Below are 23,223 nucleotides of genomic sequence, written 5' to 3' on the forward strand. Positions count from 1 at the left end.
TCTCCTTAATAAATGTAAAAGAACAGAAATTATAACAAACTATCTCTCAGATCACAGTGCAATCAAGCTAGAACTCAGGATTAAGAATCTCACTCAAAACTGCTCAACTACATGGAAACTGAACAACCTGCTCCTGAATGACTACTGGGTACATAACGAAATGAAGGCAGAAATAAAGATGTTCTTTGAAACCAACGAGAACCAAGACACAACATACCAGAATCTCTGGGATGCATTCAAAGCAGTGTGTAGAGGGAAATTTATAGCACTAAATGCCCACAAGAGAAAGCAGGAAAGATCCAAAATTGACACCCTAACATCACAATTAAAAGAACTAGAAAAGCAAGAGCAAACACATTCAAAAGCTAGCAGAAGGCAAGAAATAACTAAAATCAGAGCAGAACTGAAGGAAATAGAGACACCAAAAACCCTTCAAAAAATCAATGAATCCAGGAGCTGGTTTTTTGAAAGGATCAACAAAATTGATAGACCGCTAGCAAGATTAATAAAGAAAAAAAGAGAGAATAATCAAATAGATGCAATAAAAAATGATAAAGGGGATATCACCACCAATCCCACAGAAATACAAACTACCATCAGAGAATATTACAAACACCTCTATGCAAATAAACTAGAAAATCTAGAAGAAATGGATAAATTCCTCAACACATACACCCTCCCAAGACTAAACCAGGAAGAAGCTGAATCTCTGAATAGACCAATAACAGGAGCTGAAATTGTGGCAATAATCAATAGCTTACCAACCAAAAAAAGTCCAGGACCAGATGGGTTCACAGCCGAATTCTACCAGAGGTATAAGGAGGAGCTGGTACCATTCCTTCTGAAACTATTCCAATCAATAGAAAAAGAGGGAATCCTCCCTAACTCATTTTATGAGGCCAGCATCATCCTGATACCAAAGCCTGGCAGAGACACAACAAAAAAAGAGAATTTTAGACTGATATCCTTGATGAACATTGATGCAAAAATCCTCAATAAAATACTGGCAAACCAAATCCAGCAGCACATCAAAAAGCTTATCCACCATGATCAAGTGGGCTTCATCCCTGGGATGCAAGGCTGGTTCAATATATGCAAATCAATAAATGTAATCCAGCATATAAACAGAACCAAAGTCAAAAACCACATGATTATCTCAATAGATGCAGAAAAGGCCTTTGACAAAATTCAACAACCTTCATGCTAAAAACTCTCAATAAATTAGGTATTGATGGGTCATATCTCAAAATAATAAGAGCTATTTATGACAAACCCACAGCCAATATCATACTGAATGGGCAAAAACTGGAAGCATTCCCTTTAAAAACTGGCACAAGACAGGGATGCCCTCTCTCACCACTTCTATTCAACATAGTGTTGGAAGTTCTGGCCAGGGCAATTAGGCAAGAGAAGGAAATCAAGGGTATTCAATTAGGAAAAGAGGAAGTCAAATTGTCCCTGTTTGCAGATGACATGATAGTATATCTAGAAAACCCCATTGTCTCAGCCCAAAATCTCCTTCAGCTGATAAGCAACTTCAGCAAAGTCTCAGGATACAAAATCAATGTACAAAAATCACAAGCATTCTTATACATCAATAACAGACAAACAGAGAGCCAAATCATGAGTGAACTCCCATTCACAATTGCTTCAAAGAGAATAAAATACCTAGGAATCCAACTTACAAGGGATGTGAAGGACCTCTTCAAGGAGAACTACAAACCACTGCTCAAGGAAATAAAAGAGGATACAAACAAATGGAAGAACATTCCATGCTCATGGGTAGGAAGAATCAATATCATGAAAATGCCCATCCTTCCCAAGGTAATTTACAGATTCAATGCCATCCCCATCAAGTTACCAATGACTTTCTTCACAGAATTGGAAAAAACTACTTTAAAGTTCATATGGAACCAAAAAAGAGCCCGCATCGCCAAGTCAATCCTAAGCCAAAAGAACAAAGCTGGAGGCATCACGTTACCTGACTTCAAACTGTACTACAAGGCTACAGTAACCAAAACAGCATGGTACTGGTACCAAAACAGAGATATAGATCAATGGAACAGAACAGAGCCCTCAGAAATAATGCCACATATCTACAACTATCTGATCTTTGACAAACCTGACAAAAACAAGAAATGGGGAAAGGATTCCCTATTTAATAAATGGTGCTGGGAAAACTGGCTAGCCATATGTAGAAAGCTGAAACTGGATCCCTTCCTTACACCTTATACAAAAATCAATTCAAGATGGATTAAAGACTTAAATGTTAGACCTAAAACCATAAAAACCCTAGAAGAAAACCTAGGCATTACCATTCAGGACATAGGCATGGGCAAGGACTTCATGTCTAAAACACCAAAAGCAATGGCAACAAAAGCCAAAATTGACAAATGGGATCTAATTAAACTAAAGAGCTTCTGCACAGCAAAGGAAACTACCATCAGAGTGAACAGGCAACCTACAAAATGGGAGAAAATTTTCGCAACCTACTCATCTGACAAAGGGCTAATATCCAGAATCTACAATGAACTCCAACAAATTTACAAGAAAAAAAACAAACAACCCCATTAAAAAGTGGGCGAAGGACATGAACAGACACTTCTCAAAAGAAGACATTTATGCAGCCAAAAAACACATGAAAAAATGCTCACCATCACTGGCCATCAGAGAAATGCAAATCAAAACCACAATGAGATAGCATCTCACACCAGTTAGAATGACAATCATTAAAAAGTCAGGAAACAACAGGTGCTGGAGAGGATGTGGAGAAATAGGAACACTTTTACACTGTTGGTGGGACTGTAAACTAGTTCAACCCTTGTGGAAGTCAGTGTGGCGATTCCTCAGGGATCTAGAACTAGAAATTCCATTTGACCCAGCCATCCCATTACTGGGTATATACCCAAAGGAGTATAAATCATGCTGCTATAAAGACACATGCACATGTATGTTTATTGCAGCATTATTCACAATAGCAAAGACTTGGAACCAACCCAAATGTCCAACAATGATAGACTGGATTAAGAAAATGTGGCGCATATACACCATGGAATACTATGCAGCCATAAAAAATGATGAGTTCACGTCCTTTGTAGGGACATGGATGAAATTGGAAATCATCATTCTCAGTAAACTATCGCAAGAACAAAAAACCAAACGCCGCATATTCTCACTCATAGGTGGGAACTGAACAATGAGAACACATGGACACAGGAAGGGGAACATCACACTTCGGGGACTGTTGTGGGGTGGGGGGAGGGGGGAGGGATAGCATTGGGAGATATACCTAATGCTAGATGACGAGTTGGTGGGTGCAGCGCACCAGCATGGCATATGTATACATATGTAACTTACCTGCACGTTGCGCACATGTACCATAGAGCCTAAAGTATAATAATAATAATAATAATAATAAAAAGAAAAAAAAAAAAAGAAAGAAATTGATAATAGAGAAAAAAAAAAAAAAAAGAAACTGGGCTGGGCACAGTGGCTCATGCCTGTAATCCCAACACTTTGGGAGGCCAAGACAGGAGGATCGCTGGAGCCCAGGAGTTTGAGACCAGCCTGAGCAACACAACAAGACACCATCTCTACAAAAAGTTGACCAGGCGTGGTGGCTCACACCTGTTAATCCCAGCACTTTGGAAAGCCAAGGCAGGTGGATCACCTGAGGTCAGGAGTTTGAGACCAGCCTGGCCAACATGGAGAAGACCCATCTCTACTAAAAACACAAAAATTAGCCAGGCATGGTGGCATATGCCTGTGGTTCCAGCTACTCAGGGGGCTGAAGCAGGAGTATTGCTTAAACCTGGGAGGTTGAGGCTGCAGTGAGCCATGATCGCACCACTGCACTCCAGCCTGGGCGACACAGTAAGACGCTGTCTCAAAAAAAAAAAAAAAAAAAAAAGAAAAGTCAAGGCTTCTGAAGCAAAGGCAAGATGGAGCCCAGGACTCAGCCCTTAGTCCTGCATCTGCACTGACCAGCTGTGTGATCTTGGGCAAATCTCTGGGCCTCAATTTCTGGATCAGTAGAATGAGGGAAGACACCAAGACTGCGTCAAATGATCCTTTTCTCTCTTGTACTCTGATTCCATCACTGTCAAGTTCTGTGAGCTCCTGCAAAGTGTCCCCAGCTAGAGGGACCTCAGCATCCCTTAATGAACAGGTGAGAAAGCACTGCTATACAACCTCTTAAGAAGATTAAGTACAACCCCTAGGAGCATTTTTTTTTCTTTTTTTTTGAGACAAGGTCTTGCTCTGTCATCCAAGCTGGAGTGCAGTGGCAGGATCACGGCTCACTGCAGCCTTGATCTCCCCGGCTCAAGTGATCCTCCTGCCTCAGTCCCCCAAGTAGCTGGCACTACAGGTGCGTACCACCAAGCCCAGCTAATTTCTGTATTTTTTGCAGAGATGGGGTCTTGCTGTGTTGCCCAGGCTCATCTCAAACTCCTGGGCTCAACTGATCCTCCTGCCTCTGCCTCCCAAAGTACTGGGATTACAGGCTTAAGCCACCGCACCCAGCCCCTAGTGGCATTTTTTATGTGATTAATTTGTTCAGAATTCCCCTTATGAAGAAGATGCAAAGGAAAACATTCGCCCAGGCTGCTCCTATCTTGGGAGTGCACCAGTAACACAGTCTTCAACACTGGCCGCAAGTACAGCACAATACAAGTTTCTGTTTCCACCCAGAAGGTTTCCTTTCTTCCCTGGAACGCAGGCAAGCAGCATGTCTCCAGTTATATATGGAGCCATCGAAGAGAGATTTCAGCACTCACTAGGAACAAAGCCTGCCTCCTGACTGGCTCCCTTCTCCCCACAAGCAGGGCCCACCCAAATCCCATCCCATATGGACACTGAGGGGCTGGCTGCCACTGCTCCCTGTATCCTGGGTACTGTGGGCTGCAAGCCCATTCACCACACTTGGGTTTTCTCTCCCATTCCTGGCCCATAGAGATTTTTCTAATTTTTTTAATGTAGTTTTGTTTTAAGCCATCATTCTTCTATGTTTGTGCCAGAGGGGGCAGATCTGGGGTGTGCTCACTCGCCATCTTTCCCAGAGGTCCTCACGTTATTCTCCAATTCTCTGGCTGTGGTCCTGGCTGCCCTGTGTGCACTGTCCTGGGAGTCTACAAGAGCCGAGGTACCACTGCTTTATTTGCACTGCTGGGAGTGGCTCCCTGTTCCCTGCAGCTCAGCTCACACCATCCCCACCCCCTGGAATGCAGCCCTGCATTCCTTTCCAGCCTCTAGGGCTTGGCAGAAGCATTCTGCTTCCTAGTCCTCCTGCAGCATTTACAGAAGGGCAGGAGAAGTTCCATGTAAACGGGGGACATATGCTGGGTGAAGACCACGGCAAACAGGACAGTAGTGTCCCATCCAAAAGGGGCAGCTACTGCTCACCTCTAGATGACTGCTGCCATGCAGGACTACAGGTTCAGAGTTGCCAGATCCTCCCATTTTTCAAGAGGAGCCAGAAATTCCAATTTGTATGTGAAATCTCCAGATTTTTAAATACTGGCAACCTACTCAAGCTTCTTAAAATCACCTTACAGGGCCCAAGATAGCAACTTTGGAGGATGAAACTCCCAACTTCAGACTTAGGCATCTCATTCTTTGACAACTGTGCCACCTCCCATCCACCCAGGTAGACTGAAAGCTCTTTGAAAAGAAGGTCCACTTCTCTTTTTTCTTCCTGCCTACCCTGATCATATCTGGACAGATCCAGGGAGCTCAAACAGTTTGTTGACTACAGACTGACATGTTGATTGAGGGGTTTGAATCCATGAGTTTCTCCATGTTTCTAAAAACCATCTGGCACCCAGATACACCCTCTTCAACTGTCAACACACACTGACAAAACAGAACTTGGGGACCCCAAAGCCTCATCCCTCTAAATTACACAGGGCTACAGGTCACTCCGAGATCAGAAGTCAAAATGCACATTAAAACAATGAGGATAACATTTAACAGCTGTTGAATTAAGCCACCATGTGTTGACTTTAGTAAGGCTAAACAAGATGCAATAACCCTGAAATGTTCAACTTTTTCTCATGGGAGGAGCTTTGGACTGGGATCTGGTACACCCAACTTCACATCCTAACTCCACCCCTTGTTAGTTCTTTTTGTCTTTGTTTGTTGTGTTTGTTTTTTTGAGATAGAGTCTCACTGTCACCCAGGCTGGAGTGCAGTGCTCCTATCATTGGCTCACTGCAGTCTCAATCCTCCCACCTCACCTTCCTGAGCAGCTGGGACCACAGGCACATGCCACCATGCCCCTGGTTAATTTTTTTTGTATTTTTTGTAGAGACGGGGTTTCACCATGTTGTCCCAGGCTGGTCTCAAACTCCTGAGCTCAAGTGATCCACCTGCCTCAGCCTCCCAAAGTTCTGGGATTACAGGCATGAGCCACTGCACCTGGCCATAGTTCTGTGGCTTCAGGCAAGTTACTTAACCCCCTTGAATGTCAGGTTCCTCCACTAAAAAATGGAGATTATGGCTGGGTGCAGTAGCTCACACCTGTAATCTCAGCATTTTGGGAAGCCAAGGCAGGATCGCTTAAGCTCAGGGGTTCGAGACCAGCATGGGCAACATAGTAGTGAGACCTCATCTCTACAAAAATATAAAAATTATCCAGGCATGGTGGTACGCGCCTGTAGTCCCAGCTACTCGGGAGGCTGAGGTGGGTGGATAGCTTGAGCCCAGGAGGTAAAGGAAGCGGTGAGCCAAGATCATGCCACTGCACTCCAGCCTGGGTGACAGAGTGAGACTCTGTCAAAAAAGAAACAAAAACAAACAAATGGAGATTATGCTGCCTACTTTAAAGAGCAAGTGTGAGAGTTACATGAGATAATATGAGTCAAATTGCCCAGCCTACAGTCATTACCAGCCTACGGTCATTACCAGTCTATAGTAATTAATAAACATGTGTGCATTAACATGAGATGCCAGTAGCAGTATAAATTAGCACAACCATTTTTTAAAGCAATATATTTAAAAGCCCTTTCTTCACCCACTCCTGACTCTTTATCCTAAAGAAATAACTCGGGGTGGGGGGAGAAGGGAAGAACTATAAGCGCTAGGTTTCTCAATATAGTATTATTTATCATTATAGAAGTCTGGAGGCAAACAGTCCAGCCAAATGGGGACATTCAATGGACTTCTAGAGTCAATAAACATAATTATAAACAACATAACACACATAACAACACCAAGCAAATGAAGCAGCATACGGAATGCTTTCTACATCCCAATGCAAGGGTGTAAAAATGTCTACTGCAGGCATATAGGCAGAGATGTGAAGAAGTCAGAAAAATTAAAACAGCTGTTGGGCTAGGATGATGAGCTTCGGAGTGCTTATTTTTAAAAACGCCTTCGCCTGATGCTATATTATTGTTTTTACAGTAAATAATATAGTGTGAGGGGAGTTTCATGGGGATGGAGGAGATGACAACACAGCTGGCCAACAGCAAAACAACTGCCGGCCAACGCGCCTAAGCAGGGAGGGGCCACGATGTCAACAAAGAGAAGCGTGTAATTCAGAAGGGCAGGGGGCCGTATTTGCACCCTGTCTGCCAGGCCCCTGCCCCAGCTTCCGTCCTGGCCAGCCTATGAAAAGTGTTTCGCAGTGCCCAGCACAAAGTGGGCATTCAGCCCATGATGGTTGCAGCAGCTGCTGCTGCTGCTGCTGTTAAAAACACTGGATTAGGCTGGATGCACTGGCTCCTGTCTGTAATCCCAGCACTTTGGGAGGCTGAAACAGGAGGATCCCTTGAAGCCAGGAGTTTAAGATCAGCCTGGGCAACACAGTGAGACCCTGTCTCTACAAAAAAAAAAAAAATATATATATATATATGTATATAAATTAGCTGGGCATGGTGGTGCAAGCCTGTAGCCCCAGCTGCTTAGGAGGCTGAAGCAAGAGGATCACTTGAGCCCAGGAGTTCAAGGCTGCATGCAGTAAGCTATGATCATGCCACTGCACTCCAGCCCAGGTGACAGGGTGAGACCCTGTCTCTAAAAACAAAATAAAATAAAAAACTAAAACAAAACACTGGATGAGAAATCAAGAGATTCAAATTTTGATTCTAGCTCTGCCATGGACTCACTGTGTAGATTTGTACAAGTGGCTAAATCTCTAAATCTGAGTTTATTCATCTGTAAAATGGGAATAATCAACAGCCGTCATCATGAAACCTGGGTTCTTGACCCACTGTCTGATCACAGCCAAGTCTCTTCCCCTCTCTGGGTTTCAGCTTCCCCATCTGTACACTAAGGGGAGTGCAATAGAGATCCTCTACGGAACCCTGTGCTATGATTCCTTTTATCCTAAGTGGCAAACCAGAACTGCCTTTGAAAGATTAAAAATACCATCATTTACTGGGTGCTTACTGTGTGTTAAGTGCTATACTTCACATGCATTTAATGCATTTCCCTGCAATTGTCTGCATTTAACCCAAAACACTGGAGGCTCCAAGGTTCAGGCTTTACAACTCCTCTTTCTTCCATCTACATTTATTCCCTAAAAATCTAAGGACTAAATCGGGGATTCTCAACCTCAGCACTATGAACGTTTTAGACTAGATAATTCTTTCTTATGTGGCTGTCTGTGCATTGTAGGGTGTTTAGCAGCTTCCCTGGCCTCTATCCCTTTATATGCCAGTAACACTCCATTGCCGCCACCCAGTTGTGACAACCGTTATGTCCTAAGTCACTGCCAAATGTCTCCTAGGAGACAAAATTGCCCCTAGTTGAGAACCATTAGCGTAAAAGATCTCATCCAACCTCAGGGCTTTAGATGCCATCTATACCATCTCCACGCTGATGACTTTCAAATTTATATCTGCAGCCCAAACCTCTTCCCTGAACTCCACACTCATGTATCCATCTGCTGATGAATATCTCCACTTGAATGTCTAACAGGGATCTCAAAGTCAACATTTCCAACACAGAACTCCTGATCTATGACACCACGTCAAATCAGCTCCCACCACAGTCTGCTCCTTCACAGACAGCTCCATCGTTCCTGCTGCTCTAGCAAAACACCTTGGAGCCATCCTTGACTTCTATTTCCCTTTCTCTCATCCCATATTCAATCCATCAGCAAATGCAGTTAGCTCTGCCTTCAAAATAAACCCAGAATCTGACCACTTCTCCCCACCAGCACCACTTCCACTTGGCTCCCAGCCATCACCACCTCTTAAGCAGATCATTGCAGTAGCCTCCTCCCTGGTCTCTGTGGCACCTTTGCCCTCCTGGAGAACATTCTCCACAAAAGGGCCACAGTGATCCTTTTAAACAAAAGTAGATGATGCTCACTCCTGCTCCCTAAACTCTTCAGTGGCTCCCCAGCTCTCTGTGTACAACGGCTCTAAGTCCCACATCTGCAGCTCAACTTCAGCCTCTTCTCCTGCCATCTCCCACTCAGTCACTAACACAGTGACACTGGTCTCCTGGATGCCCCTTGCATGTGCCAAGCATTCTCCAGCCTCCAGGCCTTTGTGCTGGCTGCTCAGTCGGGCTGGTGCTTGCTTCCCCCAGCAAGCCCCCAGCTCTCTGCACGGCTCAGTCCCTCACCTCCTTCAGATCTCTGCTCAAATGTCAACTTCCCTTGAGACTTTTAAAAATAACCCTCCAGGCCCCACTCCCTGCTTTTATCACCGTCTGACAGGCCATAAAGTCCTCCCTCGGTATATGCCAGGGATTGTTTCTAGGACCCCTACATATAACCGAATTCACACATATTCAAGTCCCATAGTTGGCCCTTCATATACGCAGGCCCTAAAAACACTGGAGTTTTTTGTATTGTTGGTTTGTTTGTCTCTAGATAAGATCTTGCTCTGTCATCGAGGCTGGAGTGCAGTGTGAAATCTTAGCTCACTGCAGCCTTGATCTCCTGGGCTCCAGCAATCCTCCTGCCTCAGCCTCCTGTATAGCTGCGACTACAGGCACATGCCACCACATTCAGCTAATTATTGTTGCTGTTGTGTTGTAGAGACAGGGTTTTGCTATGTTGTCCAGGCTGGTCTCAAACTCCTTCCCTCAAGCATTCCTCCCATCTTAGCCTCCCAAAGCACTGGGATAAAAGGTATAACCCACCATGCCCAGCCCGCAAATACCGCATTTTTGATGCACGTGTGAGTGAAAAAAAAATCTATGTAAGTGGACCTGCCCAATTCAAACCTGTGATGTTCAAAGGTCAACTGTATACTTCACTTGTTTACTCATCTATTATCTATCTCCTCTTGCCAAAATGTGAGTTCCATGAAGAACTCACATGTTGGTGGCCTTTGTCTGTCTTGGTTATAGTCATATATCCCTAACAACCACAATAGCACCTCGCACGTAATAGGCACTCAATAAGCATTTGTTGAATAAATCTTCAAACTAACCCTATATGGTAAATGCTATTATTCCCATTTTGTAAAACAGGGGGACTGAAGCTCAGAATGGTTAAGTAACCAGACCCAGACCCCTTCGCTAGAAAGCAATTCCCACTGGAACACTCTGATCCACCACTCAAGGGTCTCCCAAAGTGTGACATTAAACCAGATTTTAGACCTAGCACCCAAGGAGTTCCCAAAGTGTGGCTTTAAACTGGATTTTAGATAATTCACAGATCAGCTTTTTAAAACACTTAGGAATATTGATTAGCAACAAGTAACATTGACCTAAACCTCACACTTTACCCAAAATAGATCATGAACTTAAATGTAAAATGTAAAACTATAACACTTTCAGAAAAAAAACAGGAGGCCAGGCGCGGTGGCTCCTGCCTGTAATCCCAGCACTTTGGGAGGCCGGATCACCTGAGGTCAGGAGTTCGAGACCAGCCTGACCAACCACCTCTACTAAAAATACAAAATTAGCCAGGCATGGTGGTATATGCCTGTAATCCCAGCTACTCAGGAGGCTGAAGCAGGAGAATCGCTTGAACCCGGGAGGTGGAGATTGTGGTAAGCTGAGATCATGCCATTGCACTCCAGCCTGGGCAACAAGAGTGAAACTCCATATCAAAAAAAAAAAAAAAAAAAAAAACCCAGGAGAAAACCTTTGGGAGACAGGGATAGGCAAGGAGTTCTTAGACTTGATACCAAAACCACAATTCATAAAAGGGAAATTTTATAAATTGAACCTCATCAAAATTGAAAATAGTTCTGTGAAAGTCCATATAAAGAGGGTGAAAGGACAAGCTACTGGGAGGAAATATTTACAAACTCCACATTTAACAAAGGACTGGTACCTAGAATGTACAAAAAACTCTTAACACTTAACAACAACAACAACAAAAAAAGAATAATCCAATTAGAAAATGTTCAAAGACATGAACAGATGATGCACCAAAGAGGATGCACAGATGGCAAACAGCACACGAAAAGATGTTTGTCCAGGCGCCGTGGCTCATGTTTGTAACCCCAGCATTTTGGGAGGCTGAGGCGGGCAGAACACTTGAGGTCAGGAGTTCAAGACCAGCCTAGCCAACATGCCAAAACCCCATCTGTCCTAAAAATACAAAAATTAGCCAGCCGTGGTGGTGTGTGCCTGTAATCCCAGCTACTTGGGAGGCTGAGGCACAAGAATTGCTTGTACCTGGGAGGTGGAGGTTGCAGTGAGCTGAGATCATGCTGCTGCACTCCAGCCTGGGCAACAGAGTGAGATTCCATCTCAAAAAAAAAAAAAGAAAAGAAAAGATGTTCGACATCACTAGATGCTGAAGAAATGCAAATTAAGACCATGATGGGATATCACTACACACCTCTCAGGAAGTCCAAAATAAAAAATAGTGACAACACTAAATGCTGGCAAGGATGCAGAAAACTGGATCACTCATACGTTGTTGGTGAGAATATAAAACAACACAGGCAGTTGTTTTATATTCTCTGGCAGTTTCTGATAAAACTAAACATGCAATCACCATATGACTCATTGATTGTACTCTTGAGCATTTATCTCAGAAAAATGAATAGTTACGTTCATGCAAAAACCTCTGTATGAATGCTCACAGAAGCTTTACTTGTAATAATGAAAAAGTGGAACCAGCCCAGATGTCATTCAACAGGTGAATGGTTAAACAAACTGGCATTTCCACCGCATGGAATAAAAAGTAATAAAAAGCAATAAAAAGTAATAAACTACTGATATACACAACTTGGATGAAGGAAACTATGCTGAATGAAAGAAACCAATTCCACTGCCAAGATAATTCAATAATAATAGACTTTTCAACAAATGGTAATGAAGATCTACATACAAAAGAACGAAGTTGGCCGTGCATGCCTATAATCCTACCACTTTGGAAGGCTGAGCCAGGTGGACCACCTGACATCAGGAGTCTGAGACCAGCCTGGCCAACATGGTGAAACCCTGTCTCTACCAAAAATACAAAAATTAGCTGGGCGTGGTGGTGCGCATCTGTAATCCCAGCTACTCAGGAGGCTGAGGCAGGAGAATCGCTTGACCTGGCAGGCGGAGGTTGCAGTGAGCTGAGATTGCGCCATTGCACTCCAGCCTGGGCGACAAGAGTGAAACTCTGTCTCAAAAAAAAAAAAAAGAAAAGAAAAGAATGTGGTTGGATCCCTACCTCACACCACATTTGAAAAATTAACTCAAAGTGGATCAAAGACCTGAAAGTAATAGCTGAAACTATAAAACTATTAGAAAAAAACACAGGAGTAAATCTTCATGCCTGTGGATTAGGCAATGGTTTCTTAGGTATGACATCAAAAGCACAAACAACAAAAGAAAAAAATAGATAAATTGAAAACTTTTGTGCTTCAAAAAAAAACTATCAAGAAAAAGAAAATATAATCCACAGAATGGGAGAAAGTATTTGCAAACATAAACATCTGATAAGCATCTAGTGTCCAGAATATATAAATAACTCTTTTTTTTTTTTTTTTTGAGACAGAGTCTCAGTCTGTCACCCAGGCTGGAGTGCAGTGGCACCATCTCAGCTCACTGCAACCTCCACCTCCCAGGTTCAAGCGATTCTTGTGCCTCAGCCTCCCGAGTAGCTGGGACAACAGGCGCCCACCACCACACCTGGCTAATTTTTGTATTTTTAGTAGAGGCTGGGTTTCACCATGTTGGCTAGGCTGGTCTTGAACTCCTGGCCTCAAGTGATCCACCCTCCTCGGCCCCCCAAAGTGCTGGGATTACAGGCGTGAGCCACCACCATGCCTGGCCTACTCAGAATATATAAATAATCTTACAACTCAACAATAAAAAGACAAATAACCCAACTTAAAAATTGGTCATTTTTAACACTCTGAAGACATTTCTACAAAGTAGAAGATATAGAAATGGTCAATAAGCACATGAAAAAGTGCTCGATATCATTAGCCATCAGGGTAATGCAAATCAAAATTACAATGAGATACCATTTCATATACACTAGAGTGCTTATAAGACGACAGATAATAACAAGTGGTGACAAGGATGCAGAGAAACTAGAACCCTCACAGACAAGTAGCGAGAATTTAAAGTGGTACAGCTGCTTTGGAAAACAGTCCAGCAGTTCCTCAATGAATAAACACAGAGATATCTTATGATATATATGGTACATAAGAAAAATGAAAACATATATCAATATAAAAACTTGTACACAAATATAGCAATACTGTTCATAATAGCCAAAAAGTGTAAACAACCCCAATTTCCATCAACTGATGAATGACAAATAAAATGTGATATATTTGTATAATGGAATATTATTAAGCAATAAAAAAGAATGGAGTATTGATACATGCTACGATGAGGATAAACCTTGGAAACATCATGTTAAATGGAAGAAGGGTCAGGTGCGGTGGCTCACGCATGTAATCCCAGCACTTTGGGAGGCCAAGGCAGGCGGATCACCTTAGGTCAGGAACTCGAGACCAGCCTGGCCAACATGGCGAAACCCCATCTCTACTAAAAATACGAAAATTAGCCAGGCGTGGTGGCAGGTGCCTGTAGTCTCAGCTACTCGGGAGGCTGAGGCAGGAGAATCCCTTGATCCCAGGAGGCGGAGGTTGCAGTGAGCCGAGATCACGCCACTGCACTCCAGCCTGGTGACACAGTGAGACTCCATCTTAATAATAAATAAATAAATAATAAAATAAATGGAAGAAGCCAGTCACAAAAGATTATACATTGTATGATTCCATTTATGTGAAATGTCCACAGAGAGGCAAATCCATAGGGACAGGAAGGAAATTAGTGGTTGCCTAGGGCTAGAGGTGTTCGAGTGAAATGGAGATGACTGCTAAAGAGTACAAAATTTCCTTCTGAGGTGATGAAAATGTTCCAAAATTGATTGTGTTAATGGTTGTGTAACTCTGTCAATACAGTAGTCCCCCCATATCCACAGGGGACACTTTCCAAGACCCCTAGTGGATGCCTTAAACCACAGAGAGTTCCGAACCCTAGATAAACTATGTTTTTCCTATACATACACACCTATGATAAAGTTTAATTTCTACATTAGGCACGGTAAGAGGCTCACAACAATAACTAATAATAAAATAGAACAATTACAACACCACACTATAATAAAAGTTATACAAATGTGGTCTGTCCCTCTCTCTCTCAAAATATCTTATTGTACTGTACTCACCTTTTCAAGCCTCAAGTTGACCACAGGTAACTAAAACCATAGAAGGAGAAACCTCAGGGGACTACTGTATACTAAAAACCACTGAACTGTACATTTTAAGGATTGAATTGTATGAGATGTGGATTATATTGCAATAAAGCTGTTATCCAAAAAAAGCCAATTCTAGAGGTTATATACTCTGATTTCATTCATATAATATTTTTGAAACAACAAAATTTTAGAAATGAAGGACAGATTAGTGACTACCAAAAGTTGGGGAGTAGAGGAAGAAAGGGAGGTGAATGTGGTTATCAAAGAGTCCTTAAGGGGATTGAACTATTCAGTATTTTGACTGTAGTGGTGAATACACAAACCTACACATGTGATAAACTGTGCAGAACTACATACACATATACACACACACAAACAAGTACAAGCAAAACCAGAAAAGTCTGAATAAGATCTGTGGTTTGTATCAATGTGAATATATTGATTGTGATATTATACTATAGTTTTGCAACATGCTACCACTGCAGAAAATAGGGTGACGTGCACAGAGAATCTTTCTGTATTTTTTTTACAACTGCATGTGAATCTACATTTATCTTAGTAAATCCATTAAAAAAACACACTAAGCCAGGCACGGTGGCTCACGCCTATAATCTTAGCACTTTGGAAGGCCGAGGCAGGTGGATCACCTGAGGTCAGGAGTTTGAGACCAGCCTGGCCAACCTGGTGAAACTCTGTCTCCAGTAAAAATACAAAAGTTAGCCAGGCATGGTGGCACATGCCTGTAATCCCAGCCACTCGGGAGGCTGAGGCGGGAGAATCGCTTGAACCCAGGAGGCGGAGGTTGCAGTGAACCAAGATCGCGCCACTGTGCTCCAGCCTGGGTGACAGAGCAAAACTCTGTCTCAAAAGGAAAAATAATAATAATAACAACAATACTAAAGTCACAAAAAGAAAAACCTGTTGTGTTCTCAATTTCTCTTCTGATTAAACAAAAAGACCCTCATCTGGCACAGGTGTACCATCCTCCAACAGCTGCTTTGCCCTTTTTAACAAGGAAGAGCAGACCTCAGGCTCAATGCCCAGACAAGAGAAACCAGCTAGAACGTATAATATACTTGTATTTGATGGTGTTTAGTTGCTTATTTTATCTAGATGTAGAATTAAGAACACAGATTCTGGAGCCAGTCAGTCAAGAGTTCCAATCCCATCTCTGCCACTTACTAGCTGTGTGCTCTTGGGCCAGTCACTTAACATCTCTGTACCTCAGTCACATCTGTAAAATGGGTACGACAAGAGCACCTACATCGTGGTGATGTTGTAAGTTTTAAATCTATAAATATGGGTTTGTGTGTGTGTCTACACACAGATATGTTTAAGTGCCTGACACAAAGTAAAGTATTCGCTATCATTATCTTTACCATAACAAGGGTTGAGGAAAAATCGCAAAGTTTTAGAAAGGTTTACAAGCACAGATCCAGGCCACGCTACCTCTCGAATGCGCCCCTCCATAGCCCTGGGCCCACCAGGGACTGAGGCCAGGGGTAGCGGCTGCACCCACCTGCGCATTTGGTGCGGCTGATGAGGGGTGGCCCGGGGCGGCCAGTGCCGCCGTCTCCGGGACGCGTGAGCAGCACGCTGATCTCATACTCTGTGTCGGGGTCGAGGTGCCACAGCTTGTAGGTTTGCAGGCTGACGGCGTGCACCTCAGCCCAGGGCCCGCGCGCCATGCGGTATTCAATCTCCTTGCGCACGATCGGCCCATCGCCAATGATGGAGTTGGTGTTGAGCTGGATGATGAGGTAGGTGGGGCCAGCACGCAGCAGCTGTGGGGGCGCGATGGGAGTTGGGGGCTCTGCGAGGAGATGGGGGAAAGGCGAGGCGGACCGATGCTGCTGTGAGACCTCAGCACCCAACCCTGAGTTCCACCACACCCAAATCCCTCTCCGTCCTCCCAGGGCCTCTCACGCTGCTACCAAGCCCTCAGCCAGACGCGCTCTCCTACCCCCACTAAATTCCGGGCCCTAAGGGGCACCTGGCTCCAAAGGCTGACCCCGCCCTCGCCCATCAGCCCACAACCCCTCTCTCAGGCCCCTCCTAATCCCCCAAATCCTCGCCTCCCGGAGCCGACCGCAGGCCAGCTAAGATCAACACAGAGGTCACACAGCCAGAACCCCACCCCTCTCTAGGCTCTCACCTTGACCCTGTCCGTTCCCCTCGACGCCAGCCCCGATCCCTAGATCAGATCTCATCCCGGCTGGGCCACTGCCATTTCCACATGCCCATCTTCAGATCGCGCCCCAGCGACACTCTGCCGGCCCCACCCTCCTACGGCCACGCCCCCGGGCAGAGCCCGCCCCCGCCGCCGGCCCCGCCCCTCGAGGGTGAGGTCCTGGCGCTCCCCGGCGTCCACCAGCTGACCCTTGACGATGAGCTCCGCGAAGTTGGAGACGCCCGCGCCGCGCGGGGCCTGGGACACACAGCGGTACAGGTCCTGCTCGGCGCGGCTCACGGCAGCCAGCGGGAAAGTGGCCAGGAAGCGCCGGTGGCTGATGTGCCGCACGCCCGCCGCCGGTACCAGCGCCCCGCTCTGCCGCTGCAGGGAAGAGAGTGAGAGGGTCAGGGGCGCCTCCGAGTGAGGGGTCCCGATCTCGCTCTGACCCGGGCCCCATTTAGCCGTCCCTACTACACCGCGCGGACATAGGTTCCTGGAGCCGCGCTCTGACCTGGGGGAATGGGGGACCCAAGAGAGCGCAGAGCAGAGCTAGGGGAGGGCAGGGACGCTGTGCGCGGTGCTGGAGTATGAAGCAGGGACTCAGCAACCTGCCGGGAGTCAGGGCCAGAAGCAGCCACCAACCCCCTCCCACCCCGCCCCCAGCCAAGGTCACCGCTCCCGCTCACCTGCAAGAGGAAGCGTTCGGCCTCGGCCGCTCTGCCCGCGGCCATGCACTGGAACGACGCGTTCTGGCCCGCGTTGACCTCCACGTCGCCCAGGCGGGAGAAGTGTGGGGCCTTTGCTGCGGGGTTAGAGCCGCGTCGTGAGCTGGGCCTGCGCCCCCTGCAGGCAGGAGCCGCGGCCGCCCGCACCCCTTACCCCTGCGCCCCAGTGGGCTGGGACTCACCGCAGGGGTAGCTGAGAAGCAGGATGTCATCTAGGCCCATGTAGCCCCTGCGGTCTGGGGAGATGAGGGCCTCAAACAGCACCTGGGGGAGGCGGGAGGGCCCCTGTCATACTGATATTCCTCCAGCCTTGCCTGGGGAGGTGCCCACTTTCAGCTCGGCCTCAGCCTCCTCTGCCTCAACTAGCAGAGGTCAGCCCCGCTCACACTGACCCTCCCTCCCAAGCCAGGTAGTTGGGGGTGGGGTCCCAGCGCCCATAGTGAACAAGGTGGAGGCCAGAGTTTCCATCCAAATCCTGGACAGTTACCCTCAAGCAGCCAGACAGCATTTCCAGGCCAGCACTGTTCCAACTCACCCTTGACCTGGGCCAGAGGCTATTCCTAGGAACAATGACCTCAGATGCTGAACCCAGACTGGCCCCAGACTGACCCCTGGCCTTGACCACAGGTTGCCTCTGATACTGAATGCAGACACATTCTAACTTCAGCCACTCATCTACTCCAACCTCAATCTGACATCCATCTGCCCCACCTCCAGGCACAGACTGACCGCTGACTGAACCCAGCCCACCTGATATTCATTGGGCCAGAAAGTGCTGACAGCCAGCTCAGCCTGGTGCCACTGACGGCCGTGGGATCCAGTCATATTCCACACAGCACTGCCCAGGGGGCCCCCATTAACGCGCACGTAGACGCCCAGGGTGCCCGGGCTGTGCCCGTCCCGGCTGTACAGGAAGTAGCTGAACTGCACACAGTGGGTGTCATTCTCGCTCAGGCTCTGGAAGATGACATGGGCTCGCTGGCCTGGGGCATGCTGGGAAGTGTTGACCATCAAGTAGGAGCCTGGAAAGAAAGGAGGAAGAGGCAGGAGATGAGGAGACCTCAGGGGAGGGCCAGGGCCAGGGGGGCACTGAGGAGGACTCCAGGCATCGGGACCCACCAGGAGTCAGGGATTCTGAGTTCTGGCCCCAGCTCCACCTCCCTGGGTGAGTCCCTTCACTTCCTAGCATCTGTTTCCCATAGGAGACCTGGAGCAGTAAAAAACACACAAACCTGACTTTGTCAAAACCATTTAAAGGCTGGGCGAGGTGGTTCATGCCTGTAGTCCCAATGCTTTGGGAGGCTGAGGTGGGTGGATCACCTGAGGTCAGCAGTTCGAGACCAGCCTGACCAATATGGTAAAACCCTGTCTCTACTAAAAAAACAAAAATTAGCAGGGTGTGGTAGCATGTGCCTGTAGTCCCAGCTACTCGGGAGGCTGAAACAAGAGAACTGCTTGAACCTGGGAAGCAGAGGTTGCAGTGAGCCAAGATCACACCACTGCACTCCAGCCTGGGTGACAGAGCAAGACTCGGTCTCAAAAAAAAAAAAAAAAAAAATTACAGCTCCTTACAATCTGCAGGTCACAAAGCCCATGCCCAGCCTAACCACAGCTTTCCCCATGTTCTGAGCCATCCCTGGAGGCAGGGACTAGGTCATTCATCCCTGGATTCAAGAGCTTGGCACACAACAGTCCCTCAAAGGCCACCCCTTCCAAAGCCCTCCCTCCACCTCCCACCCTGGGCTTCTCTCCTGCCCCCTGGGTTATTACTAAAGTGCCTGTATGTCTCCCACCAGACTGTGAGGCCTCAGGACGCAAGCTGAATGAATATGTAGAAGAGAGATTGAATGAAAGGATTCCAATTTCCCTTCCAGCCCCCATCCCTGAGTCTAAATTCCCGGGATACAAATCCCCTTGACTTCCAACCTGGAGAAAGGCAGCCTGTCCCTCCCCAGAGACCCAGGCTGGGTACTGGGGGAGTAGAAGCGGACTAGGCTGGCTCAGGACCTGGCGGGGGGATTTGGGCTTCCCAAAGGGCACCCGAAACCACCCAGCGCTGCCTCCTCCTGGGCTTGGCTGCCAGCCAACACAAGCTCATTCAGATCCCTGCTCCAGGAGGGCTCCCCAGGGACTCTGCTGGAGGGGATCTCATTCATCTCTGTAAGCTAGAAGCCCTATGGAGGCGGCTCCTGGATCAGTCCCAGCAGGGCAGTAGTAAACTAAACTCAAGTCCCCATCCCCACCCAGGAAGGGGCACTTCCCAACCCCCAACACACTCCCTCTTGGCCCACTCATGCTACTTCTCTCTCCTCTCCCTGCGAGCAGCTGTATGCATCTTTCTCCCTCTTCCAATCTGACACTTTGTTCTTTCCTCCTCCTCCTGCTCCCTCTGCCTCCCCCTCGGCTCACTGCATCCCTCCCCTTCTCTTTCATTTACTCCCTTTGTCCCTGTCGCTCTTCCTTCTCTTCTCTCCAGCTCTCCATCTCTGAGTGAATCTCCCTCCTTTCTTCTCCCTCCACCACCAGCTCCCTTTCCTAGAATGTGAGAACCAGGAGGACAAAGACTGTCCATCTGGCTCACCACCACATCCTCAAGACCTAGCACGAGGCTCACACTAATTGCTAAATTCCCCTCTCCCCTTTCTCACTGGGTATGTCTCTGCTTGCACGTGACAAGAGAGGCAGCGTGCCCTCAGGGTGGTCAGGACTCTAAGAGGTGAATTCCAATCAGCTGCCTTGTACCTGACTGCCAACCATGTATCAGACTGAGGCTGGGCCCTGGGAATATGGAGAGGCCCACACAAGGTCCCTGCCATGGTGGGTACCTTTACAGATTATTTTCAGAGAAATCAAACTGTGATACCCACTAACACCTGCAGAGACAGAGGTAAGTGCCCCAGGAAGGGCACAGTGTGAGCAAATGCACAGAAGGGGAGGCAGTGCAAGCCATGAGACTCTGCAGGAGGTGCCTGTGCCAGGTCATGAAGGTCTTCTCTCCTAGTGGCTTCAAGTCCTGGCCCCACCACTGAGAATCTTTGCTGCCCCTCCCCGACAACAGATGCAATCTCAGCCATGCTGTGAGCTGGGCAGTAAAGACCCTGGGCACTAGTGTGATGGGGCAAAGGGAGGGGGCTTCAGACTGTGGAATTTCAAGATTCACTCAGAAGGCCCATTTGATACCCACACTATCTATGTCCTCTGACACAGCCCTTATCAGTAATAAAGTTGACAATTTGGCCTTTATTTGTCTCATTCTTTTTTAATCCCAGTTGTTTCTGCATCCAGTGAAGAGCAGCACTAGTAATCAAGGCCCCCAAAGACCCTCAGCCATAGCAATTAAATAACTGACCCTGCATGCCACCCCTGTGCTCTGTACTTTATATGCATCATCTCGTGACCCTCTGAAATGGAGTCCTGTTTGCCTCATTTTACAGTGAAGACAATGGAGCCTCAGAGACGTTAAGTGACACTGCTGGTAAAGTGATTGGAGACAGGGTTTGAGCCCAGGTCTTCATGACTCTGGAATGAGTGTTGTAGGGGCCATGATGAAAGCAGGAAGTGAGTACTATAATCCATATTATTAGTCTCCTGACTCCCAGTCCAGAGCTCAGGATGACAAAGGTGCCCCATCTTGAAATAGGAACAGAGCAAGGTAGAAGTCGAGAAGGATCTGGGACTTCCAGGAGGAAGAGGGCAGAGGAAGGAAGGTTTTATACACATCTAGTCCCACTGTTACTGCTCTTTTCAGCATCTTCAACTCCTGGAGAGACCAGGATTCAGGGGCTCTTTGGGAGAAAAGAATCTCTGAAGAGAGCCTCCCAAAGATGGAGGATTTAGGAAGAACTGAGAGTGGGAGTGGGCTGGATCCTGAGCTAGGCAGCAAGGGGAGTAATTGGAAGTGAGTTTTAGCTCACAGCCATGAGGGCCTGCACTCATTTTACACACGAAACTAGCTGACATGCACAATTAGACAGTGTCCAGAGAAAGCCACATTCAGTGTCACGTATGTCATTAAAGACGCAAATGTAGATGGGGCCCAGAGAGGTTAAGTAATGTGCCCAAGGTCACACAGCAGGTGGGTAGAAGTGCCTCCGGAAGGAGAAGAAGGGGTAATGGCGATGGAGAGTAGACTTACCGTGGGGCAGGTCCACAGGTGCCCGGGTGCCAGGGTGGATTCGCACTTGCTCCCACTGGAAGTCATCATACTGGGCCTGGCTGTACTCGCAGGGCACTGCTGGGTCACTTGCCTCCTCGAAGGTGCAGCCAGCTATGAGAGCAGGGCCTGGTTAGCCCAGGCTAAGGCAGGGCTGCTGGCCAGGAGGGCTCCTGGAGGGTAGCCCCACTCTCCCTTCTACCCAGGCCCACCTGCCCTCCTCCCTCTCTTCAGGCCCTTCCCCACACTGCTCCCTCCCTCTAGCGAAATTCTCCCTCCTCCACCCTCTCCCTCTACCAAGGTCCCCTCCCAATACCAAGATGTGCCTACACTGCCAACGCCCCCAGTACTTCCCAGGACCCCCCAACCACCACTGGCTCAGTCATCCATCAAAGACCCTCCTCAAAAACTAGTTATCAGGATTGCTATATTATTGGAACTTCACAACAATCCATAAGATCAGGAATAGAATTATCTCCACTTTGTGGATAACGAAACTGAGACCCCCAAAAGGCTGAGTGACTTCATTAGGGCCACACAGCTCACTGGTGATGGAGGTGGGGTTTGAACTGAGATCTCCGGATTGTTACTCAGTGTTCTGTCACCTGCCCCTCTATCTTCCCATAGAGGACAGACAGTGGGCCCTGGGCCTGGCAGGACCATGCATGCCATAATCCAGCCCAATGAGATCTCCTTTAAAAACAACAGTTGCCACCAATCCACTCAAGCCAGGCACGATGCTAAATGGCGTAAGTACAGAGCCTCGTTCAGGCCACGCATTCTGAATCAGGCACCACTATTTTTCCTACTTGACAGATGTCAATGGGATTCAGTCATTGCCCAAAGTCAGCCAAATTAGGTCTCTGCCTGCAGGAATGTGACATGCAAAAAGCACAGTCATGTGTGGACTAGGCACATGTATGACTAGACGAAGCAACTTCCCATGATTTGCAACCAGTACTAACAGTTTAAATGAGAAAGGGGGGAGGAAGTGAGGATTGAAATAGATGTGAGTCCTTTGGTTGGTAATGAGGTCCATATATCTTAGTGAGTTCATCAAAGGCCTGAGCTAGTTGCCTGATAAACCTGAGAACACTATTGGTTCAGAAAGGAATTGCAAGCTTCTCCCTGGCGCTCACTCCCAAACCTTAGTGTTTGGAGCCCCATAAGGAGCCTGAGGCATCAGAAACCCAGGAAAATGCCCAAGTAAGTGGCGAGGAAGCAAGCGCAAACCATGCCAGACCCTGTCCTGGGTGCCTGCCAGCCACTGGTACTCCTCCCGATTTGACAGATGACGTGACTGAGGTTCTGAGGAGTGAAGGGATTTGTCCACAGCACCATGTGGTGGATCAATGAGTGGGCTTTGGCATCACAGACTTGGGATCGAGTCTTGACTGCAATTTGCCAACCCTTGTGACCAGGGGCAGGTGGTTTCTCTTTCTGAGCCTCTGTTTCCCTATCTGCACATAGGCTTGTTGAGGATTTGATGTAGCAGCCCACTCAGCACAACGCCTAGCATACTTAAGCACTCAGGAAATAGCAGCTC

General features: G+C 47.1%; 1 protein-coding gene across 11 annotated transcripts in view; it reads right to left on the reverse strand.

Moving 5' to 3' along the window:
- PTPRU (protein tyrosine phosphatase receptor type U) overlaps positions 1–23,223 on the reverse strand; it is a 95,595-nt gene that overhangs the window by 55,007 nt on the left and 17,365 nt on the right. For 9 of the 11 annotated variants that reach the window (XM_024233440.3, XM_024233446.3, XM_054538491.2 and 6 more), the window contains exons 2-7: positions 21,660–21,791; positions 18,275–18,546; positions 17,707–17,788; positions 17,486–17,601; positions 17,006–17,180; positions 16,146–16,439 (exon numbers count right to left, since the gene is read on the reverse strand). In XM_024233440.3, coding sequence (XP_024089208.1) covers positions 16,146–16,439; positions 17,006–17,180; positions 17,486–17,601; positions 17,707–17,788; positions 18,275–18,546; positions 21,660–21,791 — 1,071 coding nt within the window. Of the gene's footprint in view, positions 1–16,145; positions 16,440–16,781; positions 16,907–17,005; positions 17,181–17,485; positions 17,602–17,706; positions 17,789–18,274; positions 18,547–21,659; positions 21,792–23,223 lie in introns of those variants that run through there. The other 2 variants (XM_054538499.2, XM_024233452.3) reach the window with 2 other exon arrangements.

This window comes from Pongo abelii, chromosome 1, assembly GCF_028885655.2.
Source record: "Pongo abelii isolate AG06213 chromosome 1, NHGRI_mPonAbe1-v2.0_pri, whole genome shotgun sequence".
NCBI lineage: Eukaryota > Metazoa > Chordata > Mammalia > Primates > Hominidae > Pongo > Pongo abelii.